This window comes from Aspergillus piperis, assembly GCF_003184755.1.
Source record: "Aspergillus piperis CBS 112811 unplaced genomic scaffold BO85scaffold_10, whole genome shotgun sequence".
In the NCBI taxonomy this organism is placed as follows: Eukaryota; Fungi; Ascomycota; class Eurotiomycetes; order Eurotiales; family Aspergillaceae; genus Aspergillus; species Aspergillus piperis.
In genome coordinates this window covers 366,123-392,987 of record NW_020291600.1, presented here as the reverse complement: position 1 = coordinate 392,987, position 26,865 = coordinate 366,123, and the positions used below count along the sequence as shown (strand labels likewise).

The 26,865-nt window shown below is 50.2% G+C and overlaps 10 protein-coding genes across 10 annotated transcripts; 7 read left to right on the top strand and 3 right to left on the bottom strand.

Moving 5' to 3' along the window:
* The first annotated feature begins 300 nt into the window (after positions 1-300).
* Positions 301-4,506, top strand: BO85DRAFT_449813 (mismatch repair ATPase MSH6). The gene is made up of 5 exons (XM_025660241.1): positions 301-786; positions 846-896; positions 957-1,119; positions 1,168-3,554; positions 3,620-4,506. Exons 1-5 carry the CDS (start codon positions 454-456, stop codon positions 4,316-4,318), a joined length of 3,633 nt encoding a protein of 1,210 aa, XP_025515018.1. The 5' UTR covers positions 301-453; the 3' UTR covers positions 4,319-4,506.
* A 581-nt stretch (positions 4,507-5,087) lies between these two features.
* Positions 5,088-6,093, bottom strand: BO85DRAFT_32044 (uncharacterized protein). Its single transcript, XM_025655427.1, has 2 exons — positions 6,036-6,093; positions 5,088-5,977 (listed from the first exon to the last, which is right to left on the bottom strand). Exon 2 carries the CDS (start codon positions 5,827-5,829, stop codon positions 5,251-5,253), a length of 579 nt encoding a protein of 192 aa, XP_025515017.1. The 5' UTR covers positions 5,830-5,977; positions 6,036-6,093; the 3' UTR covers positions 5,088-5,250.
* A 116-nt stretch (positions 6,094-6,209) lies between these two features.
* On the top strand, positions 6,210-7,379 carry BO85DRAFT_520553 (uncharacterized protein). The gene is made up of 2 exons (XM_025665145.1): positions 6,210-7,195; positions 7,259-7,379. Exon 1 carries the CDS (start codon positions 6,350-6,352, stop codon positions 7,193-7,195), a length of 846 nt encoding a protein of 281 aa, XP_025515016.1. The 5' UTR covers positions 6,210-6,349; the 3' UTR covers positions 7,259-7,379.
* Positions 7,380-8,586: 1,207 nt separating this feature from the next.
* Positions 8,587-9,183, top strand: BO85DRAFT_438947 (cell wall mannoprotein 1 family protein; the record flags this gene model as incomplete). Its single annotated transcript, XM_025658692.1, has 1 exon — positions 8,587-9,183. The coding sequence occupies one exon, from the start codon at positions 8,587-8,589 to the stop codon at positions 9,181-9,183; it is 597 nt and encodes a 198-aa protein (XP_025515015.1).
* A 4,350-nt stretch (positions 9,184-13,533) lies between these two features.
* Positions 13,534-15,322, top strand: BO85DRAFT_488580 (FAD binding domain protein; the record flags this gene model as incomplete). The annotated part of the gene is made up of 4 exons (XM_025663543.1): positions 13,534-14,200; positions 14,266-14,661; positions 14,706-14,976; positions 15,040-15,322. The coding sequence occupies 4 exons, from the start codon at positions 13,534-13,536 to the stop codon at positions 15,320-15,322; spliced, it is 1,617 nt and encodes a 538-aa protein (XP_025515014.1).
* Positions 15,323-16,151: 829 nt separating this feature from the next.
* Positions 16,152-17,870, top strand: BO85DRAFT_520551 (GMC family oxidoreductase; the record flags this gene model as incomplete). Its single annotated transcript, XM_025665144.1, has 2 exons — positions 16,152-16,410; positions 16,476-17,870. The coding sequence occupies exons 1-2, from the start codon at positions 16,192-16,194 to the stop codon at positions 17,868-17,870; spliced, it is 1,614 nt and encodes a 537-aa protein (XP_025515013.1). The 5' UTR covers positions 16,152-16,191.
* Positions 17,871-19,019: 1,149 nt separating this feature from the next.
* Positions 19,020-20,913, top strand: BO85DRAFT_421955 (flavin-containing monooxygenase; the record flags this gene model as incomplete). The annotated part of the gene is made up of 2 exons (XM_025657950.1): positions 19,020-20,714; positions 20,779-20,913. The coding sequence occupies 2 exons, from the start codon at positions 19,020-19,022 to the stop codon at positions 20,911-20,913; spliced, it is 1,830 nt and encodes a 609-aa protein (XP_025515012.1).
* A 1,547-nt stretch (positions 20,914-22,460) lies between these two features.
* Positions 22,461-22,940, top strand: BO85DRAFT_488577 (uncharacterized protein; the record flags this gene model as incomplete). The annotated part of the gene is made up of 1 exon (XM_025663542.1): positions 22,461-22,940. One exon carries the CDS (start codon positions 22,461-22,463, stop codon positions 22,938-22,940), a length of 480 nt encoding a protein of 159 aa, XP_025515011.1.
* Positions 22,941-24,617: 1,677 nt separating this feature from the next.
* On the bottom strand, positions 24,618-25,644 carry BO85DRAFT_32003 (putative histone h1.3.). Its single transcript, XM_025655426.1, has 3 exons — positions 25,361-25,644; positions 24,963-25,309; positions 24,618-24,904 (listed from the first exon to the last, which is right to left on the bottom strand). The coding sequence occupies exons 1-3, from the start codon at positions 25,463-25,465 to the stop codon at positions 24,709-24,711; spliced, it is 648 nt and encodes a 215-aa protein (XP_025515010.1). The 5' UTR covers positions 25,466-25,644; the 3' UTR covers positions 24,618-24,708.
* Positions 25,582-26,862, bottom strand: BO85DRAFT_31998 (uncharacterized protein). Its single transcript, XM_025655425.1, has 3 exons — positions 26,519-26,862; positions 26,295-26,456; positions 25,582-26,243 (listed from the first exon to the last, which is right to left on the bottom strand). Exons 1-3 carry the CDS (start codon positions 26,736-26,738, stop codon positions 25,825-25,827), a joined length of 801 nt encoding a protein of 266 aa, XP_025515009.1. The 5' UTR covers positions 26,739-26,862; the 3' UTR covers positions 25,582-25,824.
* Positions 26,863-26,865: the final 3 nt, after the last annotated feature.

Here is a 26,865-nt window from a genome sequence, read left to right as displayed (position 1 = left end):
CTATGTTGTGATGCAGTGTGTTTAGCTGCCAGGCAGCGGCGGTGTTGACTGATCATGCAGGCCCTTTCGCCTGATTTTCATTTCTATTTGCAAGGAGTTTTTGAACGCCCTTTCCATGCTACTACACGTCCAGTTGATGTATCGAATTTAAACTTCCGGTTTACCCCATACTCCGATCTCCACCGGGTTTCCATTGGGCGAGGAGCAGCCGGGCTGTCAGTCTCGAAGCAGAAGGCGGCGGCAGAAATCCACTTAACGCGTCGACGCGTGACGCCCGTTTCTCGCTGCGCTCCCCAGGGACTGTCCAGCCCAGATTCACCCTGTCCGATGTCCATCCCCTCCGTCCGTTATTCCTAAATCCATTGACCCATTCATTGGGCCTATTTCTTTATTATAAAGCATGATATAAACTACCATCAACCTTACCCCTGATATATAACAATATACCCCATAATGGCTAGAGGAACCCCCGCCGCCTCCTCTCCCACGACTGCGACGCCGCCCACCGGAGCCTTGAAACGTTCCACGTCCAGCACCCAGAACATGAAAAACCAAAAGTCAATTCTTGGGTTCTTTCAGAAGTCGTCTCCATCCACACCCTCCACTTCTCGTAATGCGGAGCCTGCTTCTTCTCCGGCGGAGAGGGTCTCAGAGCAGCGACGCGGAGGTGCCAAGGGCGCGGCGGAACGGAAGAAGAGCGTTCCCAAGTTCAAGCAGGAATTGGAGCCGGTGCCTAGTAGTGACCTAGTGATTCCGGAGGAGGATGAGCAGAATGATAATGCACAGGTGCGATTTGCAGACAGCGGTGTGTTATCGGCATTGGCGACTAACACATGATGCTGCAGGAGAGTCCGAATGGCAAATCCGAGGTGAAGACGGCGTCTCCATCGCGACGGGCAAGGACCTGAACCCTGGCATTCATATATTTCAGATGTGCTGACAACTTATCCTTCCAGGCTAAGAAGCAGGTCAATTACGTCGAATCCGACTCCGAAGGCGAAGATGACGACGAGAAGATATTCCGCCCTAGTCGCAACAGCAGGAACAAGCGAAGGAAGATGTCTCCTGAAAGTGATGATGAGTTCAACGATGGCGGAGATGTGGGCTACTCCGATGATGGTGAGTTTTTGTTCCCACATTTCTGCATGCTATTCTGACTGGTTCTAGAAATGGACGACTTCATTGTTGCAGACGATTCGGACGAAGAAGCGAAACCATCCAAGAAGCGCAAGAGACCGTCGACCCAACCGAAGAGCAAGTCCTCCTCTTTACCACCTGTATCATTTGATGAGGACTTGGACCTGGACATACCAGACGCATCTGCCGGTACAGCTCTCAAGTGGACGTACGACCCAGAGAGCTCCGAGCCACGCCAGCCTCGTACAGCACCGGTTACTCCAAAGAAATCATCGGGAGCCACGAAGCAGAAAGCACATGTGACAGAGCCTGAACAACGGTATGCCTGGCTTGCAAATATCCGAGACATTGACGGGCATCCTATCGGCCACCCCGAGTATGATCCTCGCACTCTATATATCCCACCATTAGCTTGGACCAAGTTCTCGCCATTCGAGAAGCAATACTGGGAGATCAAGCAGAAATTCTGGGATACTGTTGTTTTCTTCAAGAAGGGCAAGTTCTACGAGCTTTATGAGAATGATGCTACCATCGGACATCAATTGTTCGATCTAAAGCTTACTGATCGTGTGAACATGCGCATGGTTGGTGTTCCGGAGATGAGTTTGGATCACTGGGCCAACCAGTTCGTGGCAAAGGGGTTCAAGATCGCTCGTGTTGACCAAATTGAGTCAGCCCTGGGCAAGGAGATGCGCGAACGTGATGGTAAGAAGGGCGGAGGTAAAGAAGACAAAGTCATTAGAAGAGAATTGTCGTCAGTTCTCACGGCCGGTACCCTTGTGGAAGGCTCCATGCTGCAGGATGACATGTCTACGTACTGTGTTGCTATCAAGGAGGCTCTAATCGATGACAAGCCTGCCTTTGGTATCGCTTTCGTTGATACTGCAACCGGCCAATTTTTCCTGTCTGAGTTTGTGGACGATGTTGACATGACGAAGTTTGAGACTTTTGTCGCGCAGACCCGACCACAGGAGCTTCTTTTGGAAAAGTCTGCAGTGTCCCAGAAGGCTTTGCGCATCTTGAAGAATAACACTGGCCCGACTACGCTCTGGAACCACTTGAAGCCGGTGAAAGAGTTCTGGGAGGCTGACATTACGGTAAAGGAGCTCGATGCGAGCGAGTATTTCGTCTCACAGGACGATGATAACTTGCAAGCTTGGCCTGAGGCACTCCGAGAAGCCCGCGACAAAGAATTGGTCATGTCCGCATTCGGTGCTTTGGTGCAGTACCTCCGACTCCTCAAGATCGACCGTGACTTGATCACCATTGGTAACTTCACTGCCTATGATCCGATCAAGAAGGCTACCAGCCTGGTGCTGGATGGTCAAACTCTTATCAACATGGAGATATTCTCCAACTCTTTCGATGGCGGCTCTGAGGGCACCTTGTTCCAGCTTTTGAACCGCTGTATCACACCTTTTGGTAAGCGGATGTTCAAGCAGTGGGTATGCCACCCGCTTGTGGATGCAAATAAGATCAATGCTCGTTTGGATGCCGTGGATGCCCTCAATGCTGATCCTACTGTCCGGGACCAATTCTCGTCCCAGCTGACCAAAATGCCTGACCTGGAGCGACTCATATCCCGCGTCCATGCTGCGAACTGCAAGGCCCAAGACTTCTTGCGCGTTCTAGAAGGCTTTGAGCAGATTGAGTACACCATGAGTTTACTGAAGGAAAGTGGCTCGGCAGGAGAAGGTGTCATTGGGCAGTTAATCAGCGGAATGCCTGACCTAAATGACCTGCTCGAGTACTGGAAGACTGCTTTTGATCGTTCGAAGGCGAGGGAGAATGGCATCTTGGTACCGAAGCCCGGTGTTGAGGAAGACTTTGACAGCTCTCAGGAGAACATTGAGCAAATCCACCGCGACCTGGAGAGCTTGCTGAAGCGTGTACGCAAAGAGCTTGGATCTTCCGCTATCATCTACAAGGACAACGGCAAAGAGATCTACCAATTAGAGGTGCCGATCAAAGTCAAGAACATCCCAAAGAACTGGGACCAAATGTCTGCTACGAAACAAGTCAAGCGCTACTACTTCCCGGAGCTGCGCAAGCTCATCCGCCAGTTGCAGGAGGCTCAAGAAACACACAGTCAAATCGTCAAAGAAGTCGCTGGCCGATTCTATGCACGATTTGACGAAAACTACACCACTTGGCTTGCTGCCGTCCGTATTGTAGCCCAGCTTGACTGTCTCATCAGTTTAGCCAAGGCCTCATCCTCTCTCGGCCAGCCCAGCTGCCGACCCGTCTTTGTGGACGACGAGCGAAGCGTTCTCGAGTTCGAGGAGTTGCGCCACCCGTGCCTGATCTCCTCAGTGGGTGATTTCATCCCTAACGACGTCCAGCTCGGAGGCACGCACGCGAACATTGACCTCCTCACCGGAGCCAACGCAGCCGGAAAATCCACTGTCCTCCGAATGGTGAGCCAGCCCTGTCCCTTCCATAGCTTGTTTGAGAAGACCTAGACTAACTCTGGAATCTGTAGACCTGCGTTGCCGTAATCATGGCCCAAATCGGTTGCTACCTACCCTGCCAATCTGCGCGCCTCACCCCAGTGGACCGAATCATGTCCCGTCTAGGCGCAAACGACAACATCTTCGCAGCTCAATCGACGTTCTTCGTCGAGCTTTCTGAAACCAAGAAGATCCTTTCCGAAGCCACACCCCGTTCGCTCGTCATCCTCGACGAACTGGGTCGCGGTACCAGCTCCTACGACGGTGTGGCAGTCGCCCAAGCCGTGCTGCACCACGTGGCCACGCACATCGGCGCTCTCGGCTTCTTCGCGACCCACTACCACTCCCTTGCTGCCGAATTCGAGGGACATCCTGAAATCGCACCAAAGCGTATGCGCATCCACGTTGACGATGAGGAACGCCGCGTTACGTTCTTGTATAAGCTTGAAGATGGCGTTGCGGAGGGCAGTTTCGGTATGCATTGTGCGGCGATGTGTGGCATTCCGGACAAGGTTATTGAGCGAGCAGAGGTGGCTGCTAAGCAGTGGGAGCATACGAGTCGGTTGAAGGAGAGTTTGGAGAGGAGGAAGGGAGGTGGATTGGTAGGGATGGGATGGTGGAGTGATGTTGCCTGGGCGTTGAGGGACACGATGGCTGAGAGTGACGAGGGTGCTCAGGAAGTGAGTGATCGCAGTCTGGAGGTGTTGAGGAAGGCGATTGAGGCTTTGTGAGAGGGTGCAGGGGTTTCTTCCGGGTTATTGAAGGACATAGATGCCTACATAGATGTTGTCTCTGCTTTTGTTATTCTTATGCGTAAGGACACCGGGTGTTAGTATTAGGGACATGTTTCGAAAAGTGAGGATATAATTGGGATTTAGTTGTTAATCTGAGGTATTGAAATCGGATACGTGCTACAAAACCAATATCCATAAAGGCTGTATATGTAGTCACTCCTTTGACAGCTATTTCTCGAAGCATTGCCGGCTCTCGCCTATTACTACTACTTAATATCAGATACTTGGGAGAGCTAAATGTGGAAATTAATATCGATATAATCCTTCCAAGGAACTATGACTGCTCGTGATGATGGATACTCCAATTCCTTCCCTTTGGAGAGAGATACCCATCCAACCCAGGACCAGAATCATACCAAGTAAAAGAACGATACCCAAGGTTATTAGATTATTGCATTTTCCTAGATCTGCATGCCTTTGTGATGAGAGGGGAAGAAACCCATGCGGCAGATGAGTCCAGCTGGACGAAAGACGAACCCAATAACTGTCTGCCTCCATTCTGAAGTAACCTTGAAGATGAATTTAGAGGAAAGAAGACAAACATCCCCTGCTTCAAAACCTACCTCAAGAGCCGTATCTTAAATAAATATGGCCCTAGAGTCTTTCAGACAACAGCCCGCCCTAACCCATTGACAGCAATATATTGTATTATCATCGTGTGCTCAGTCATGTTCCCCTAATGATATTGAACACCGAGAGGTTTGGCGATTATGTCTCTTGTCTCAGGAAGGCAACCCTAACAGATACACAAAAGCAGAAAGTAGGCGTAGTTGAGCCAATTCGAGACACAGATACTCTTGCGAGAGCCAAAAAGGGGTAATAACCTTCCATAAGAGAACAGATCAAAGGTACCGGCATTAGAAGGGGTACTATTCACGCCGCGGCCTCTTGAGGAGAGGAGAATCCAAAGCGTTCATCTCAGCGCGCCACAATGCAGCGCGAAGCTTAGGATCTCTCGCAACAGCTCCATTGCGAAAGGTTTCCAAGCGCAGTCTGAACAAATCTAAAAAGAACTCTAGATCCTCGACAGCATCCGCGACAAATTCGTCGCTTCGCCATTGGGCCAAAGTCACCAGCCAGCGGAGAACTTTGCCCTCTGGCACTCCTGCCGATCTGATCTTGGCGAGAGCCTTTTCGAGAGGGGCGGGCATAGATGTCAGGTCGATAACCGAACCGTGACGGCGCGGAACTTCTTCTACAGGAGCCGTATGCGAATCGGTTCCTCCCTCGGTTCCTCCCTCTTGCGCTTCTATAGCAGTGTAGGGTTCGATATAGAGCTGTTGCTCAAATTCATTCGTCCTGTTTCCCTGCAGGGCCATGATCTGGTCCCTGATCTCCCTCTCCATCAGCCCAACAGTGACACTGCTGGATGTTTCAATTGTATCAGATGATTCATTTCCATCTATATGAGCCTCTTGAACAGGGCGTCCGTTCATGTTGTTGGGCATTGGGTTGGTCTTGGTCTGAAGGCAATTATGTAGGTAAATGCGCGATTTCAACAGAGACGATGCAGGTTGCAGGAGTTCAAACTGTTGGTCCGCAGATGATCTTTTCGAAATTAGAATTGATGAATTCACGTTCCAAACTTGTGATGAGCTGAATATATGATAAGTAAGGTGCTTCTATGATAACAGGGCTTGCTTTTGTCACTCACTTGGGATGTCAACAGGTCTAACAGTCACGATCTGTTGTACAGAAAGGATGACGATAAAGAGGAAGCAAGCAAACTACATGACTGATACTTATAACTGACCCGCCGGTGCTAGGAACCCTTCACACGTACAAATGAACGACTAATCGATCTATCACCATGGCGATATTCACATCTACTGTCAAGAAAAGGCTTTGACGAGCAGATTCTCCTGTGCAGCTCCTCACTTCTTCCTCACAACCTTCCTCTCTCTCGAAAGTTGTCTTCATTTCTAACCACAAATACCTCCTCTGATAGCATTTTATCCATATTATATCATGGATGAGGATGTTGAGGCTCGTGATGCACGTTTAAAGATTATATCTGAGAATCTGCGTCTGGCTATGTGCGCCTCTCCCGAACTTGACATGGCGTTTGAACCAGAGCGTGCAGGTAGAAGCAACTCAGTCACCATGATCCCAACCCTTTCAGCTGAATCTCCTGGTGAACCGACCTGTGAACTAACATTCTCTGTGCTACAATTGGCAGGGGCTCAATCCTCTGCAGAAAACCCTCAACGACTTCCACAGAAAGTATTCGATTTCACTGAAGATCACCTTAACGTGCTTCGAAGCGATCTCGCGGAGCTTCGAGCTTCGCTCGCAGCCAGCGGTTCAATTGCGCATTCTTCCGATGAAATCGAAATGTTGAAGCAACTGGTCAAGAAATTGCAGGAAGATTGTCTTCGCGCCCAAGAGGATCGGGTATCGGCTTTGTTGGAGTGTGCGAAATTGCAAAACGAGCGCAACGACGTATCCCGTGATGCGATTGAGAAGATTGGGGCACTCCGAAAAGAGAATAAAAAGTTGAAATTGGACCTTGCCAATTTAAAACACAAGCAAGATAAAGAGGTGGAAAAGGGCAACAAAAACCGGGTTGGCAAGGAGGGTAGCTCCAAGAAACGCGTACGTTTCGAACTAGATACCTGTCCGGAGGAACCAAAAGCACAACAACCTTCGTACGACCCGGAGTACACTCGTGATCCCAGACTTGCACGCCCTTTGGCAAGGCCGCCGATAAATCGCTGTCCCCTAATTCGCTGTCCCCTAATTTGGGATCCAGATAACGGCCCACAGGAGCCAACACCAGGACGACCCTGGGAGCGTACTCGTCACCCCAGATAAGTACGCAGCGGCCTTCGAAGGGCGCCAATCAATCATGACCCCCCAAAGTCTGACAACAATCAGGATCATATCATAACAATTGAATGAATCTGTGTATAGGTGTGTCTTAGTGATATGCGCGACTTTGATTGAGCTTGGTATGGGTCTCGTCCAGGTAGCATGCGTGTGGACATTTTCGGGAGACGAACTGGTTTTCTGCACTATACACCAACTCTGGTAGCGAATCATGTTATTTATTTTGATGTAGCTAGCTGCGATCCAAGGAGGAAAAAAAAAATAAATCCATTCGTAAATGCAATCATAAACAATATACAAAATCTAGAATCTCCCATTGTCGAGCAGAAGGCGAGTAAAACACAGATCTGCACTAAGGACACAAAACATTATGTCGAACAAGCCCAGCAGCTGTAAATATAACCATCAGCGTGACTGGACCTAATAACACTGCTACCCTTCCTTTGTACCCTAACTCGCCATCCCGCCCATATCATCCACCTTCCAGCTCCCTTTCCCAATGATACCGCCCCGTGGCTTAGCATTGTATAGGCGTGAAGCGCCAGTGCAGCACGACTGATGAACACACCCTGATACAATCCGGAGTCCTGATCGGCGGTAACAATATTCATGTCCTCCAGAAAGGCCGCCTGGTAGTGATTGGATCAAAGGTGATCCCGCAATCGCCCTTCCCTGCGACGAAGCCGCTAGGAGCAGGATGTAACAATCTCATAATTGGTGTTGGTCAAAGCTCCCAACAAAACCCAAACCCCTACGGATCAAATTGAGTGTAGAATCGCAAACTCCACATCATGAAACCATTCGATCTGGGTTGGTTGGCTCATAACTTGGCGGTTGATCCCGAGCTCCGCAAAATAAACTCCCGCGATGATGTGCGAACCAAAAAATCAGGACCACAGGCAGTAAGTTGAAGCAAAAGGTTAAATTATAAATAAAGATCGACATCAGTGTATGATCCTCGTGAACAACCCCCGTGGGACGGGGTTCTGTATTAACATTTAAAGTTCCAACTAAGCAAACGGAAAACGCTCCAAAACACCCGCTTTTTGGGTCTCTGCTTCAACTTCCCCGGAAATTCAGCCATTTTCTAACCGTTCGTGATCCAGTCCCTGTAAATCACTGACAATTCAGGGGTTTGCACATCGTCATTTGTTGGGGGATGACCTACTATTCGGGCTTTGCCAGCAATTTAGAATCATCGACGTCGTTCTTTTCCCAGTTTGCATTCTCTCCATGAGGCCATAGCCAGAGAGCTATATAAAGGTCGCTCAATTGTCCTTCAATCATCATCCCTATCATCATCAGCAGCAATCAGCAAACATAACTCTACTACCAACTCTTAATTACATCCATATCCCCATATCTCAACCATCATCATGAAGCTCTCCATCTTCTCCATCCTCACCCTCGGCCTCGCCGCCGGCTCCCTCGCTGCGCCCACCGCGGTTCAGGAGTGCGACCTCCCCACCATCACCGGTGTCCTTTCCAGCATTGGCACCAAGGTCGACGCCCTGGGCTCCGCTATCCAAGCTTACAACGGTGGCGACGTCGCCAAGGTCCAGCAAGCCTCCGACACCCTCGTGACGGCCATCAACAACGGCAACACCAAGGTCAGCAGCACGGCCGCCCTTAGCAGCGGTGACGCCCTGGGGCTCCCCGGCCCTGTCAACGACCTTAAGGACAAGATCACCGCCGTCATCAACAAGCTGGACGGCAAGAAGAGCCTCATCGTCAAGGCCGGCAAGGGCACGCAGACCTACAACGACCTGACTCAGCAGAAGGCTGCTGCCAAGAAGCTGTCCGACACGATCGTCTCTAAGGTCCCTGAGAATCTCCAGAGCCTGGCTGGCTCCATTGCTGGCGGTATCTCTGACGCCATCAACACCGGTGCGAAGGACTTTGCAGACCAGGCGCCCAAGGGCTCTAAGCGTGAGGAGGCGGCTCCTCTTGTTGATGCTGCTATTGCGGTTTAGGAAGATGCTTTGGGGAAGAGGTGTGGGTCTGCTGTGCAGGTCATACGCAGTTGTCTGTGGTCTTGCTGGATACATTTGAAGTTATCGGAATAGCTATTGTGTGCGGAGGATCAATGTGGAGTATTGGGACGGTTTATAGTTGAATTATTACATTATTGCTTATATATTAGTGCTTTCCAGTGTAGCCTGATCTAGAAGGATTCGACGTAGCATTACTTGTTAGTCAATGGTCCTCGGCTTTTGTCTGCGGGAGAAACTATATAAATAAGCTAGTCGGTAAGATTATCTTACGTTTATGTACATGAAAAGGTATTGGAAACAGCCGAATTCGGTAGCTAATTAGCCTTTTTAAAGCAGCATAAACAGTAAATCTATGCTCTGATATCCGTTTCAATCTTAGGCACTTAAAATATTAGCACTTGGTAAAGTTGTCCATTGGATGCGATGGTAACCACAACTTACCAGTTGAGGTGAATATGAGTAGGGCTTAATTTGCGAGCAAGGAGCAACTGCTGGATATAAGCGGTGGAATTGAATTGAGTTGAGTCGTAGTCGATAGGCGGGACTTCAAACTTTGAAAGGTGCGCAAGGCGTACATGTAATTGTGAGATAAGAGATATTTGGCAAGATGTTCATTAATATTGACTGTGCCCCGATTCTGACAATCTCGACTCGCCACTTAAAAATACCTATATGAGGAATTTCAGGCAGCAAATGCTATCAGCCGCCAGGTAACCACGCCTTCCACAATCTATGCATGGGGATGGGGCATGATGCAGTTGACGTATCACAGGGGCAGGCACCAGGGAGCCGTTGCCTAACCGTTGCACTCCCTTGCGCCTCGAGCAAAGCTATATAGATCGATCAGAGCACAACTCAAGAATACCATCATGATCAGACTGAACTTTCAAAAGCAAGGCATCAGAAAATTCGCTTATTACGCATTTATTGCCATCCATTGATCGCCTCATTATGTCGTCGCCAAACCCAGTTTCGACCCTGTCGGCCAAAATGAAACAGCTTACCATTCGGCGGCAAGATAATGGCAGGTTGACGACCGACGCCGAAGATTGTGAAAGTCGGCTCGCCCTGGCAATGGTCTGTCTGTTAAGGGAAGAGGACACTGTGTCTGATCTTCTAGCCAAACGGCGGAGGATCAGAGCCATGGATGGCAGCACTAGCTATGCGGAGACTCTAATGATTGCATCAGAGTACAAGAACGCCCTCAACAGCATTGTTGGCTCCGAAAGGGACCAGGAGAAAGTTAAAAAGTCTATTGGTGGACGCACGCCACTTTCCTGTGCTGCAGAGGGTGGTAACGCGAAGATAGTTCGCATGTTGTTGGAGAACGGCGAGGACGTGAACGAGACGGATGCGGATGGTAGCAGGTTCGTCCCGCTGCATTGGGCCGCCTACGACGAGAACCTGGAGGCATTAGAGCTTTTGTTGAAGCATCAAGCCAATCTTGAAGCTGTCAATGCTGACGGGCATACGCCGCTTGCTCTCGCAGCCCAGACCTATCAAGTGGCAGCAGTCAACCTGCTGCTCGAAAAGTACAATCCCGACGTCAATCCGATAGATGCCGGTGGGTTTACGCCGCTCTTTACACTCGTTAAGACAAAGCCCAAGAATTCATGGGAAGCTGAGGCGCGGCAGAAAATCATGAGGCGTCTCATCGAAGGAGGAGCGGACGTGGAGGCCCGACTAGGATCATATGGCCCTACTGCTTTACATAGCGCTGCATTTAACTGTTGCTTTGAGGATGCAGCCATGTTGCTGGAGAATGGAGCTGACGTCAATGTCAGTACTCGTGAAGGATTGACACCCCTAGCCTGCGCCGCAATAAAAGGCAACCTGGAAATTGTGAAATTATTTATGGACCACAACGCGAAAGTTGATACGCCGGGCGTGTTAAACACGACACCTTTGGAGATGGTAATATTGGCTCAACACGAATTTCAAAACAAGGCTGGAAACACGTTCTGGCCACATATCCTCGAGCTTTTCCTGCAACGCAAGCCCGACTTACTCCCGCAAAAGTCCGAGCGTAACGATTTCTTGAAAGGGACTACCATCACGGGAATGGCTATCTGTCGGGGCACTCCGGAAATGGTGAAGATACTATTACGCTATCCGGGCAGCGATGTCGAGCAAGGCGCCCTCCGTATGCCTCTTCTGTGTTGGGCTGCGTTCCAGGGCAAAGCGGACATGGTCGCAATGCTGATAGAGCAGGGTACTTCCCTTCAGGGGGTTGACGGCCGCTACGGACGAAACGCGCTTTCCTGGGCGGTCATTAAGGGCCGCCAAGGAGTGTTCACCCAATTACTACACACTCCCGGTGTCGGATTGGATGACGTTGATCAACAATGTCGGTCGGCGCTCTTCCACGCGGCAGTCGCTGGTCATGAAGACATGTTCGAAGAACTTAGATCCCGGGGCTGCGCCGTGCATCGTCCTGACCAATTTGGCTTCACCCCCCTAGTTGTAGCGGTTCAGCACGGACGGGAGAATGTCATTCGGAAGATCCTTGAGAACCATCCGCTAACACAGGAGCCCCTGGACCGCTTTGATCGCAGTCTGTCGTGGTGGATGCGCTTGACTGGAAATGATGCTTTGCGAGAAGTCATTGTCGGCTACGGCATGCAACTGGGGAAGCGTTGTCTGAGAGAAGAAATCCGTGCATTTCTTCATTATGAGTCGAATCGGTCAATGCAGACCTGCGATGTCTGTACCCTTGGTCTCAATCGAGATGACAGAGGCATTGAATGTGGTTCGGGGTGCAGGAAATATCGAATTTGCCACATCTGCCGTCAATTTGGTGCAAGCTGTGAGGACTTTGAGGGATGGGAATCGGAGGGATCTACAGAATAGTATGTGTTTACTGTCAGGAGTTGATTGTAGTCAAGTAAGCAAGTATCCTCTTCATCCTGTTTACCTGTTCAATAGAAGATATCAGACCAGCATCACAAAGTTATTAAGCCGAATCACTACTGATAATAGTAGAGCTTACTTAATAGGATGACTAGGGATGAATCCAACTAATTCTGTGATTGATTTTAGTGGAGTATCCATGATTAGTCCTGGTTACTCAGAGAGAGTTACATTTAGGCAATCAGTAAATACGACGGAATTGCTTTAATAAGCAATAGGAAATGTTTATAAATTTGAGCTTCTCAACGAAGCGTAGCCCTAGGCAAGACGCTAATTCGCAACAATTCCACCTTATACACGATTCACAACTGAACTCTAGTAGCTGCAAACCATATGGTAAGTATACAGACCAATCTATATTGATGGATACGGAAATGCAAAAGTATGGGGAGTTTACCATGGCAAGGCTATATGGTAGACAGGATGGTCGGTGGATAGACTGCCAAGGGGTACCGTATAGTCATGATACAGTGTTTGCTTACAAAGTAGGATTTTTTTGTGCCACAATGAGCTTGTGGTGAGTTCGATGTTCTTTACTTGAGAGAAATAATTCAGTCAATAGTCTGTACGAGGGAGTGAAATGGTATCACCATGTGGCACTGTAATCTTGTCCAACTCCCACTATGCAAGTACAGGATGAAGCTATATTGATTACAGTATGAGGCCCATCCAATCCATAGAGGAAGGTCGGGTAATTACAGGGCAGGTGAGTCTGACTGACAGAGCGGAACAGACTTTCTGCTATCGGATTCATTTCTTACTCATTGACGGCCCTGAGCGAACATATCAGACCGGATAGGGCACGTAGTAGACACGGTGGGGTATTACCTCCATTCTTCTGCTGGGTCGCAGCCGCGGCGAGACGGCAGATTTGATTCACATACACGGTATGAATAATGAGATCGGCATAGCGTTTTCGCCCCCGAATTTAGTAGAGGCATACCCCTAGTGGTATTAGTAGGGCAGACCAGCTCAACGACTGGTCTGGCGAAACAGGAGCCGCCAGACCCCGAAGGTTGGTCTGACAAGTGCATGCGTTCCGATCAGCAATCCCACATACCGGAAATCTAATACGAAAGACGGCAACAAAGCAAACACAGTTTCTAGCATCCTAACTCATCATTTATGAGATGGTCTCTCCGGTCACGTGTTTGTGATGTGAGCCCTCGACACGTCATGAGGTATCCGCGGAAGCGGATGGTACGGATGTGGAGGCAGCCAGACGGGTGTGGCGGTAAGCCGTTAGCGCCTCCCCTTGGACCTGCATAGTATACAAAGTATACGAAGTAAAAGGCCTTGGCGAACACGTAACTGACAGGAGAGATCTAGTCAAATTCCTGGCAGGATCCAGAGCCGAGTTCGAATGCAAGCTAATAGTCACTTCGCTATTATTCGTTGAAGTTTTGTGCTTCCTCCGGAATGGCCGGCAAACTGTCCTACGCCCTCGTTTCATTGCTACCCATTGCCTCAGCTTCAACCGGCTTGTCGTGTCGCTGCTTTCCCGGAGATGTGTGCTGGCCTTCTACGCAGGACTGGGACGTTTTCAACGCTACGCTGGGGGGGAGGCTCATTGCCACAGTCCCTGCTGCGAGTGTCTGCCACTACAACAGTACATTCTTGCCATACAATGCAGCGGCTTGTGAGGAGCTGCTGGCAGTGTGGAACGAAACCAAAACCCACTATGAGACCAGTTACTCCCCAATGGCGCCGTGGTTTGCCAATTTCTCCTGCGATCCATACCTGCCCAACACACCCTGCACCATCAAGCCCCTGGTCCGGTATGCCGTGAATGCCAGCAGCGCGCAGGATTATCAGACAACCATCGAGTTTGCTACCAAGCATAATATCCGTCTTGTTGTCCGCAATACTGGCCACGATTATCTTGGCAGGTCCACTGGGGCTGGTGCCCTGGCCCTTTGGACTCATCATCTGAAAGATATCGAAATTGTCGAATACCAGTCAACAAGCTACTCCGGGCCCGCCATCAAGGTCGGCGCGGGTGTGCAGATTTTGGACGCCATGAATGCGGCCCATGAGCAGGGATACACCCTCGTGGGTGGCAACTGCCAGACAGTAGGCTATGCTGGTGGGTATTCTCAAGGCGGAGGCCACGGCCAGCTGATGTCCATGTATGGCCTAGCTGCAGACCAGGTTCTGGAGTGGATGTAATCACCGCCACCGGAGACCACTTGGTTGCTACCCCTTTCAATAACTCTGATCTATACTGGGCGATGAGCGGTGGCGGCGGGGGCACCTACGCCGTCGCCCTGTCCATGACCAGCAAGCTTTATACTGACATTCCGGCCGCCATCGCCAACTTGACCTTCACCAATGACAGAGTAACCCAGGATATGTTCTGGGAAGTTGCTGCAAGCTACATCCAGGATACGACTAGGCTGGCCGATTTAGGTGGTGCTGCGGTTTGGGAAGTCACTAACGCGGTCTTCAAGAGCATGCCGTTCACGCTACCCGGCGGCACCAAGGAGCAGTTGCAGGCGCTGATGCAGCCCACCCTGGACCTTCTGCGCAGCAACAACATGACCTATAGTACGTTTAATCATCTCAATCAGAGTCACTACTAACTGGTACAGCGTACAGCATTGCCAGTTGTTCCAGCTTTTATGAATGCTACACGCGATTTAGCCCCTGGATGGCCGTGACCGAGTTTCAAATCGGCGGTCGTCTGATCCCGCGGAGCACGGTAGATGACGAACTTCGCCCACTCGTTGAGTCCTTTCGTACCATCACCGACTACGGTGCAGTCGTTGCAGGGGTCTCTTTCAACGCTTCACGGTCGACTATACCAGACAACTCTGTCAACCCCGCATGGCGCGATGCGCTGATTCGCATTGTCCTCGGCACGTAAGTCTTTCTCTGTCGTGATCAGGAGTATGAAGCTCTGTCAAACGATTTACCTATCTATAGTTCCTTCGATTATTACAACTATACCCATGACGTCGAAAACCAGAAACTCATGACGGAAACACTTCTCCCCCTGCTTGAGAACTTGACGCCTGGCAGCGGTGCTTACCTAAATGAGGCTGACTTTAACCAGCCTAATTGGCAGTCAACGTTCTACGGTGACAATTACGCTAAGTTAAGCTCTATCAAGAACAAGTACGACCCCAACCACACCTTTTACGCTTTGAAGGCTGTGGGAAGTGAAGAGTGGGCGGAACAGACAGATGGAAGGCTTTGTCGCGTGTGAGTAGTTTAGGACCGGATACAGATGTATTTCACGAACTTTATAGAAACTTCCAATCGTGAGACCAGTTAGATTTCACTACCACGCAAGTATTCCTTGATCATTAGGTTACATCAAGCCAGTTCGTTCATCGATGGTGCGGTAAAAGGCTGTAAGTATCACGAATTGTTCAACTGGAACATAATCTTGAATATAACCCAGAAAAATGCTGTATACTTAACCACGCAATGCAAGATAGGGGAAAGGCATAGAGATAGTTCAGGGAGAGGTCTTGACTTCTTTTTCATGTCAAGGTGTGACTGCAGCAACCCGGTGATCACAAAAGAACCTTGGTATCGTTAGTGACGAGACGTTTCCATTTCCTGGGCCAAACAGCCCTTGGGCAACCCTCTTAGTCAACAGACCGCAGATCCCAGCGGGATAGATTACTAGTGGATGCGGCGGCGATTGCAGTCTAAGTTTGGGCCCCCGACGTCGAGATCTCCGGTCTGGTGATGCGTTGTGTGGAGCCTAGTGAGGGCCGAAAATCTGACCGAGGCCTAAGCGATGGGGCCCTTCAACCCTAAGCTGACGTTGGAAGTTCAGTCTAGATAGATAGCAGCAAACCCCACGTACCTGCCGCACTTTATAGTGCGCGGCATAGCCACTTTCGGTTCTGTCACTGGACCCCACTACAAGTAGTAGTTGTAGGTAGTTTAAATTGTCCAGATTCATCCTTCACTGGGTCCAAGAATAATCCCCTCTGATTGTGTGTGCTGATTCCTAGTATTTAAGCAACACGCATTCCCGCACCGTTTACCATTATATAGGATTAATCCACCAACAAGATCCTCCTCGTTTTAACTTCCTGCTGCAACGACACCTTCAGAAATATGACCAACATGACCTACCCAACCGCTGACTACATTGTCATCGGCGGTGGCACTGCCGGCCTGGTGGTCGCCAACCGCCTGTCGGAAGACCCCGACGTCAATGTGCTCGTGCTGGAGGCGGGACCGGACCGCAGCTCGGACGAGCGTGTTCAGAACCCCGCGGCGTGGCCCACTCTGAGCGGGTCGGAAGTGGACTGGCAGTTCAAGGTCGTACCACAGGTGTGTGCTATCTATCGAATTCATTCCTGGGAGTCAGTTATCGAATGTTAACTGCTGCGCGCCAGCCCGGTTTGAATAACCGAGACCAAGATTACGCCGCGGGCCGGCTATTGGGCGGTACATCCGCCATCAACGGGCTGGCGTTTGTGCCGCCCGCCCCGGCGGGCATCGACGCCTGGGAGGCGCTGGGGAACCCCGGCTGGTCCTGGCAGTCGTTGGCCCCGTACTTTCACCGTAGCTTCCATGTCTGCCCCGAAGCTGCTCCTGGCAATGGTCCGGGCGCTGCTGCATCCGCCGCAACAGGGCCCATCGAAGTTACCTATCCAGCACTGGCGGAACCAAGGAATCACACCATCATTGATGCCTGGAATAAGACCTTCGCGGACAAGGGCTACGCCTTCAGTGATACCCTGATCCCGACCCCGACCACCGGCACCCGCCCCTACACGGCTACCATCACAACCACAGGCGTCCGCAGCGCAAGCACTCAGTATGCCGCCTCACGCCCAAACTTGCGCATCCTCACCAACACCACGGTCGAGCGCATCCTCTTCGACACGACAAGCACCACCGTCACCGCCACCGGGGTCCTTCTCCACAATGATCCCTCTCCCATCACAGCCACTAAAGAAGTAATCCTCGCCGCGGGCGCCTTCAACACCCCCAAACTCCTCGAACTTTCCGGCATTGGCTCTGCATCCCGCCTCTCCACGCACAGCATTCCCTGCATCATTGACAACCCCTCCGTTGGAGAAAATCTCAACAGTCACCTCATGGCCGTGCTTCCCGTTCCCATCCAGCCCTTGCCGGATACCGCCTCCCCCACCCCCGGCATTCAGGCCATCTCTTTCGTCCGCTCGGGTGCTGAAGCAGACCTCCTCTCGCGTCACCCTCCCCATCCCCCCCTCAACAATCTCCTCGCCAACCCCTCCGAGCCAACAGCCTGCTTCTTCCTTAGCACATTGCCCAACTCCATGGCCATTCTTGGCTTAATCCCCTCGTACCCTCTTTCCCGCGGATCCGTCCACCTCTCTTCCTCCCAGCCCACTGACAAGCCCATCATCGACCCGAGCTATTTGTCGCACCCCCTTGATATTAAACTCATGGCGGCGCACTTCAAGACCCTTCACGCCCTCCCAAATTGCTCCCCATTCAGTGGGATTCTTGGCTCCGCACCGGGCCCCAGCCCTGAGACTCAGGACCCGGGTGTCGTAGAGGAGACGTTGAGGGCATCGGTCGTGGCGGCGCATCATTTCTGCGGGACGGCCATCATGGCCCCGCGGGAGAAGGGAGGTGTCGTGGATACCGAGTTGCGGGTTCATGGGACTGGTAACTTGCGCGTTGTCGATGCTAGTGTTTTCCCTACTGTGACAGCAGCGAACCCCATGTCGACGGTGTATGCCGTTGCAGAGCGGGCGGCAGAGATAATTCGGGGAAGGGACAGACCTGCCTGCGCTTGAATGGAAGGTCAGGGGCGAATGCTTCCCCCTCCTCACAGCAGGAAACTGGTGCTTAGGCAGCAAAGATAGCAAGGAATCACCTGGTTCCTCGCTACATTGACAATGGATATCTTAAGAAAAAAAAAATTAGTAGTAGAATCCATTATGCACGTCAGACACATGGCTCTACCCCGCGTACATCGCATGTGCGCTATTTACATCCCATTGGTGAGGCTCAGCTGTCTAGCTGCCCGTAGCGTAGTGGAAGAACAAAGACTTGGTCGTACAGACAGTGCTTAGCCAGCTGAACTTAACCACCCGGCGAATGACAATGTGCCAGCACGGGGAAGGATGACACGATGGCACGAATAGATAGGCGCGGTTAAACCGTTAGGTGCTCTGGCGGATACTTGAGCAGGTGGATCGCTGGTGGGATGGTCCCAGTGGGGTCTGTATGGGGGCTTGGCCCCTTCTCATAGAGCCATTGGTAGCCGCCTGTTTAGTGTCACAGCACTAGCCCTGCCTGCTTGGGGAAAGATGTTCGGGTTTCCCCCCGTCTTGTATTTTTGTATGTGAAAGAGAACATTGAGTACCCTGCTATCTATTAGCTATCCTGCCCTTACTTTGTGAGAAGTCACAGAAATTACTTCTATTTAGGAAGATGCTTATATCTCCCCGCAGGGCTGTGTATCCTACTGCCAGAATCAAGAAAACTGGTAAAGGTCTAGAATTTCATCCCAGACAGCTTAGGCCACACACACCACTAATAAGCTTGACATGGATAAAACCACAGTATGTACTTGTTGAACGCGAGACGCGATCCTATTAACGACTAGGGTCCACCTCAGCATTCGATGTAAATGCTTGACCATACAAAACAGGTGGAGTAGTATGATACCACTATTTTAGCTCGGATACGAACAAAGGATGTTGAGGCTGGGATGGGGATCCCGATCGCAACCTGGCGCAGTGGCTGCTCCACTCCAGCAGCCTTGTATTCCAACGGACAGTTGCTAAACACCTGTCGGCCTAAGCACTATGTCGGGTCCATCCGGCACGCAGCTGTCAGCTTTTAGTTATATAAGGGCTATCAACCAACATGGTTTCCAGCAACACAAACATTTCCCTCGCTTCATTCTATCATAACCCTCTCAATCACGGCCATTTATCATGGGATCAATCTCCGGAGAATTTCCGCCGCTAGCGGCTCTTCCCAACCTTACTCTGCACCCCTCCATAGACGCAGAACAGCTTAATGCAGCCAAGATCGCCGACGAGTGGCTCACATCTTTCTCAAAGAGCCTCTCCACGGGTAAGCCAGATGCTATCCAAGCCCACTTCCTGGAGAAGGAATCTTGGTGGCGCGATTTTGTTTCCTTCTCGTGGGACATTGCATGCCATAATGGCTCCCAGGCCATCTCCAGCTACCTCGCCAGCTCCACCAGTGGATTTTCAGACCCGAAACTCGATCAGCCTGGCGCATTACAGCCGCACCTGGCTGACCTGGGTGGTATGCGCTTCATCCAGGCCGGATTTGGGTTCACAACCAAGGCTGGCAAGGGTAGGGGAGTTCTTCGCCTGGCGAATGTAGGGCCCGAGGAGTGGAAGGCGTGGACGGTCTTTACTGTACTCGAGCGTCTGAATGGACAAGACGAGCTGGAGGCAGAGAGGGCGAAGGCGGCCGAGGTACAGTCTAGTGGCTCTGAACCTCAATCGACGAACGAGGGCAGCGACCTGCAAGTCTTGGTCGTGGGCGCAGGTCAATCGGGTCTTGCTTTGGCCGCTCACCTACAGAATCTCGGCCTCAAGTACCTGGTCGTCGACAAAACAGCCCGCCCCGGAGATTCATGGCGTGCCAGGTACACGTCCATCAAATCACACACCCCAAGCTACATGGACCACTTTCCATTCTTGAAGTACCCCACCACCTGGCCGCGCTACCTCGACCAGGAGCACATTGCCAAATGGATGGAGCACTATGGAGATCTTCTGGGTCTCAATGTCAGACACGGCACGCTAGCAACCAACATTCAGTACAATCCGTCGACCCAGCGGTACTCGGTCGACCTCCAATCCAACGACGGCAGCGTACAGAGCATCACCACCAAGCACCTCGTCCTCGCGACGGGTCTCCTCAGCGATATCCCCATTAAGCCCTCCTTCCCCGGTGAGAACGACTTCAAGGGTCAGATCTTCCACACATCCGCGCATCAGTCCGCGAGCTTGATGCCCGACGTTCAGAACAAGAAGATTACCATCATCGGTGCCGGAACAAGCGCACACGACGTTGCCCAGGACTTTGCCAGTCATGGAGCGAAATCGGTCACAATAGTGCAGCGCAATCCTCTCTTCGTGGCCTCTCTCAAGTCCGTGGAGGAGCTTCAAGTGAAGCTCTGGGATACGCCGGGCTTGAGCACCGATGATGCGGATCTTCTGGGTAACTCGTTCCCCACGGCCGTTGTTCGGACTCTCAGTGTTGGTGCGTCGCAGATGATGTCCATGTTGGATAAGGACATGTTGGACGGGCTGGAAAAGGCCGGATTAGCGGTCAAGAGAGGGGACCAGGGCGACAGTCTTGTTGACCATCAGCTGATTAAGGCGGGTCATTTCTATATCGATCAAGGTGCATGCGGGATGATTCTCGATGGTCGAATTAAGGTGCAGAGATGTCAGGAAGGCGTCCGGGAATACTACCCTGGAGGAATTACCCTCGCCGATGGTACCCAGATCGAGTCGGATGTGGTTATCCTTGCGACGGGTTTCGAACGCACGGACAAGTTGATCGAGCGCATCGTGCCTAGGGAAATCCTGGACAAGGTGCCCGGCGTGATATGTAGTTTGGATGGGAGTCAGGAACGGCTCGGTGTAAGTTTGCTACTATCCCGCATCTTTTCCAGTCGCCAGAGGGCTAACATTTCTTCGCTCATAGGTATGGAGACCGACTGGAATGCCAGGGTTCTGGTACATGACAGGCAGCTTTTCCTGGTCGCGCCAGTTCTCTCCCGTCCTTGCTTTGCAGATTGCTGCTGTTGAGTGGGGACTGAACAAGGAGTATCAGGGATGAACCAGGATAAGGAATTGTGTTGATACAGATTTAATAGCATATCTTCATAAACACTATAGACCCATTCTACAGTCCCGGAAAATTATCAGTCAGGTACTCACTAGATAGTAAGTAGGACTGCCCTACACTAAAGTACTACTCACTCTGAATCACTTACTTTACGCGACAATACTTCCTCGGTACGCCTTATTCTATTGAGGTCTTCAATCCCCAATTTATGGCCTCTTCGCGCCGTCTCGTCTTTGGGCGGCTCATACCCTGCAGAAGTACGGATACATTTTCCGGTTGGTACCATTTCTCTTTCATGTACTATTCTATGGTCGGTTATTGTTGCGTTTCCTATTTCATAACATTTCATTTTGTTAAACTTATTACATCCTCTCTCTTCTTCAAAATTTATAGTTCCCCTCCCCAGTATTCTCATTTGGCGACCAATTGTTGACCTAATTCTGCGTCAAGCGGACCTTTTTCGCTGCAGGCAGGAAAGGGTCCTTAGATGATAAACCACGTGGTATTGTGCATGCCAAGACCAGGGTGGATTAAGCTTACATCTTGTCCTACTGTAAGCCTGCGAGCGTGATTCTTCTTGATCAAAGTAAGATTTCTGCATAAAGTCCAGCTGTAGACTAGATGAGGAGGAGGATAGCAAGGTAATAACAAGAAATGATGCTCTACTGTGGGAGGCGAAAGAAGGGAATTCAAAATGAACATGAAACTCTGCCTCAATGCTCCTGCTGTTCATGCTGTTACTATCTGCCATATCACTGAAAGTGTAATCCATCATTGTAGGTAGTGATCATAGTGGCAGTTTCCCAAAAGCCACTTTGGTAGTATCCATTACCTACTCGTTTCCCATATAACCCGCTTCAGAATTCAATCATCCATCAGCCTACCTACATTCAATGTAGTATTCTGCATAGAATACGAGTCAGAATAGCTGAGAGAATGTATCCAGCATCGGAATCTCCAAGTCCATGACGATTATACCAGAAGGGGGATCGAAGAGACAATTTTTGTGACGGTATGACGTGAGGCATCCCGCAAGGAACACCATCCGCGAACTCCATTGACTCCACCTTCCTTCTACTCATACAATTGTCTCGCAGTCCCCTGGCGTCCCAGTGCCAGTAACTTAATTTGTAGTTGTGGCTGTCGAACCGTAGCATTTCCAAACTTTGCCCCTGTTGCATTCCGCGGAGAATTACCCGAACCCAAACTTTATCTCCTAGGGCTTGACTTGCTTAATAAGGCCCAAGACATGCAGATTGCATTCCAGAACACTCGTAGATAGTAGGTACGAGATACTACATACCAATGGTGAGAGTCAATGATTCTAAGACACAATGGGTGTGTTAGTTCAGCTCGCCTCAAAATGTTACAATATTGTTGCTTCGAACCTATCTAATATAAATCCCATCATCTCTACTCCTCCCTTTCTTCGCACCTATCAATCAATCATCTACTGCTTAGCTCAAACACAAGGTTAGAGCAACCATAACCATAAAGCTTGCCGTTTTCTCTAAATAAAATCCACCCATACAACCAAGATGAAATCCATCCTCTTCGCCACCACCACCACCCTCCTCTCCGCCCTCACCTGCCACGCCGCACCCAACTTCCGCATCGGCTATCGCGGTGGAACCGAATACGCACTCCCGATATTAGATGCGGCAAACGCCAACGAAACCATAGCCTTCAGCAACAACATATACGGCCTCCCCAACCTGGATGAGTGGGAATCCATTAACACCAATCAAGGGTTCTTGATTCGCAATGTTTTCTTGGGATCTTATATCAGCTGCAGCGGGCAGTCGACAAGCTGCAGTCTTTCTACTGAGGACGACGGAACCTTCTTTACATCAATCGAGTCAGAAAACATTGATGGAGTAGACTACTATCATCTTTTCGCTACGATTGAAGATATTGATGGAGGAAGTATGTGGGTTCTTGAAGGTGGAAAGTATCTCCGCATTGGTGTGTATGACGATGAAAATGAATTGCAGGAGATTTCGATGCAGTGGGTTTAATTGGAGTTTCAAGGGCTGTGTATTGGTATATATATATTCTTTTCTCTTCCGACAAGCTATAAGTATGGATGAGAAGAGGTAGACTAGGGCCTGGAATATAACATAATAGGGACGAAAACAAAAGTGGAAGTTAGTATCCCAATTACACTGCTACCAACCATCCCTAGGGCATTCATTCATTCACCCATACATAGACACTTGAACCGATAGAACAAATTGAGACAATAAGGTGAATGCCACACATCTAGTCTATCTATTCATCCACCTTCTCAATGGAAAGGAATTGCTGGCTATTATTAGGGTCTGAGGAAGCGAGAATGTCAAGGTATTACCGCCCTGAGAGCGAACGTTTGCTTTTCTGGGGAATCAACATCGCTGCCATCTGCTAAAAATTTGGTAGTAGGTTCTACCATCGATCTCCGCGAGCTGAGTTGGTTGATGCAATAAAGTCCCCTGTTCTGCTGTTGCGTAACACTCGCTTCCAATACGCACTGCAGAGGATGTATGTCCCTTCCTGCTGGTTACGGATCAAGACTTTGCCATCTGAATCCTTGGGGGTGTCTCGTACTCCCCCAGTTCAAGGTCGGGGTCTCCATAAAAGTTTGAGGAAGACAATGATTTGCAAAGTCACCCCTTTTGTCTATTTCTGGGAGGGGCGTGATTGTCACTTCCTTGGTAGCCAGGAGGGTAATAGTGATTGTCAAGGGTGGTTTTCATTTTCTGTGAAGGTTGTAAGGTGTAGCTTATGAGTGGAGCGATTTATGCGAAAAGGGGATGAGCAATAACTCTTGCACCGGGTCTTCTACCTTCTTTTTTCAGGGAACACAAAGTTAACTAAGACTTTTTGTGGTTAGTGATGTTTTAGTGAAAACATGTCTGAGAACACTACAAGTATTACGATCTGGCGTGCTCTATATATGAAGTTATTCCGAGCCGTGGAATACAGACCAATGCAAAGTTCATATTTCGTCAGAAATATTCCCCCCTACTATCATCATCGTCGTACTTGGAAAGGTGTCTGCCGATACAGTGGCGGAATTCATGACAAAGAGATTGGGCCTGTTGGGGATGATCATTGAGGCGAGCTGCAATACAGAGTTGCTCAGAGATCTTAAACTATTCTGATTCTGTTCGGCATGCTGTTCTACTGCAATGCAGGGAGCTAATGGCTATGGCATGTCCCCTTGCCGTATTGGGCAAGACATTCTTAACTAAAGTGTTGTCATTCATTGAATGTTCATTTGCGCTCTTCTCTATCCATATTATATCGGATATTCAGACAGCCCGCTCCGCATGAGCGCATGTCCAGGGGACTCGACCGTAAAATAGGGAGCAGTACTGAATATCACATTTAGATTGTGGGCTTGAAAAGTGGGTTGATTACGATTAGTCGCACCCTTTATGTATAATGTCCGAATGTTCGAGTCTCATGACTTTTCGTTCATTTTTGGAGACATGGATGTTTCTTCACTACCGAGATCCATATACCACCCCATTCTCCGAATTTCAAGCCGAGTTGGGTTGGATACGATACTGACACCCACGAACTGGGAAAACAGTAGAACTGCAAAGCGCCGTAACCACTAGGAGTAATAGACAACCCATCGCGGCCAACCATATCAAATCAAAGAAAAACAGATTATTTCTTCCTTTCATTCCATCCATCTCATGATACTGCATAAGAAACTGCTGTGTAATCTTTCCATAGAGCACTCGGCCTGACGAGAAGCACAGGACCACGCTACCAGACTCTTCAAGTCAGACTCATTTACTTGGGAGTGTCTGGACACTGTCCCATGACAGAGAACTCTGCACTCATCTGGCTGGTACTCATAAGTTTCTCGTCATCAGAAGATTTCGACTCCTCCTTGACGGTACTTTTTTCGAGCTCCGTATCGTGTTCTTCCTTCTTCACGGCGACTTTGCCTTCGACTGGAGTGGGGGTAGTGTCGCCTCCAGGCTTTCTATGTAGGAGTATCATAATCAGCAGCAAGGACAGGCGCAAGGGGAAAAATTACCTACGGAGCCTTTGTCTTCACAGCCTTCGGCGCAGAACGAGGGGTCTTCGGGGTCTTCGGGGTAGCTGCCGTCTTCTGACGCTTCCCCTTGGAAGGAGTTGGAGTAGTCTCGATAGCACCAGTGTTGTCATCATCGGCGACAGCCTTGTCTTTGCCACGCTTTGCGGGCGTTTTCTTGGGAGTGGCAGTGGTGGAAGCGGATTCCTTTGCAGGACTGATAGAGGTACCAGCTTCTTGATCGGCCGGGGTATTATGGATATCGAAAAGCCTACGCTTGGCCTTGTGATAAAGAGTACTGGCAGATTGAGCGTTCTTGTAGCCTCCCTTGACGGCCATCTTATCAAAGTCAACCTGCAGTTGTTGTCAGAGGTTTCACCATAGCTGGAAGAAAAGGATATATACTTTGCCAGATTTATCGGAACTCAGTACACCGAGAATGATCATCCGCGCTTCGGCCATACTCAGCCCCAGAAGGGTTTCGGGTTGGTTGGGCTTTAGTGCAGACATGATGATGTGCGGGACGTAGTGGAGAATAGAATGTAATGGTAGGAGCGACTTGGGGTGAAGTAAGGAATGGTAAACGAGAAAGAAGTAAGGGAAAAAGTGGAATCAGAGGTGAGAGTTGGCTGCGTGTAGATGATAAACAGGTAAAGTCCTTGGCGAGGAAAGAACTGTGTTGCCACGAACTCAAATTGTGCAACAGCAGAGATAGACCTGAGTTCAGAGCTGTGAATGAGCTGAGGGCAACCCGCTTCGCTGGCTACCGAAGCAAACAGCGAAAACACAGACTGGAACTTTTGATTGCGATCGTGTACCGTCAAAGTTCCTACTCTGCTGGTTGGTATAGAACATGTTCAGTGAATCTCTCAGTTCTGTTTCTTCAAGCCATTGTTCTGGATTTTCTTGAACACGTCATCCCACAAGGTAGGAAAGTAGTTTGGGGATTGGGTCGAGCGCTGGGCCCTCACATCCGTGTAGAAGTGTTGAGGGGTTTTTCCTGCCCACCAAGGAGAGGGCGCGGGCTTTGAATTGGTAAAGGTCACAGGCCGGAGGAAAGACTTGTTGAGAACCAAGTCACCCAGTCTGACCTCTGTCTGCTGAGGCAACGAACTTGAACGAATGGTAGTCATATACAAGGTGGCCGTGGGCGGCAGGTTCTTCACGTATTCAATCATTGTCTCACGAGAGCGGCGGGCAAAGGCGGGAATGGCAACGTGCACATAAACGACAAACGGGGCGGTGGTGTAGAGGATGAAGATCATCGGAAGAGTGCCGCCAATTGCAACTTTTTAAGGGTCAGCAGGAGTATATCGGACAAGCGACCGTGCATACTTACTTGCAGGGGCGAGGTACCATGGATGCTCATCCGATGATGCGAATGCTGGAGCAAGAAGGAAACAGGAAACTCCAAATATTAAAAGTGAAACGAGCTTCAATGTTCCTACCACGGCTGTCCTCCCTTTTCCGCTATAATACACCACTACCTTCTCCGGTGGCCCTACAAATGTCGAATCAGCACGATTCTCTCCTTATCCTGGCAACTTAGCGGGGAAGCAATACCTTTGCGAAACGTCAATTTAGCATGTTTGGTAGGTGACGCCTGTGGGTTCCGGGGTGCAATAGGCTCCTTTCGCTTGATGAAAGGAGCGCTGGGCTTCGGCGGAGGAACAGGGTTCTGAGTTGTCTTGAATCGAGCAAATAGCTTGCTGTTGAGGTCTCTCCGCACGCTCCGGGGAAGTGCGGAGCGCAATTGCGCGCTCAGCAGGATGACAGGACGCATTGGGTGGTTTGGCGAGGGGGCCTTATGAGTTCGCGCTGAGCTTCCGGCGGTATATTCGCGCCACTTGGCAGGTTAGAAGAGTCGAACGGACACGATGTGAAGACTGACTTCAGTGCGAAAGGATGGC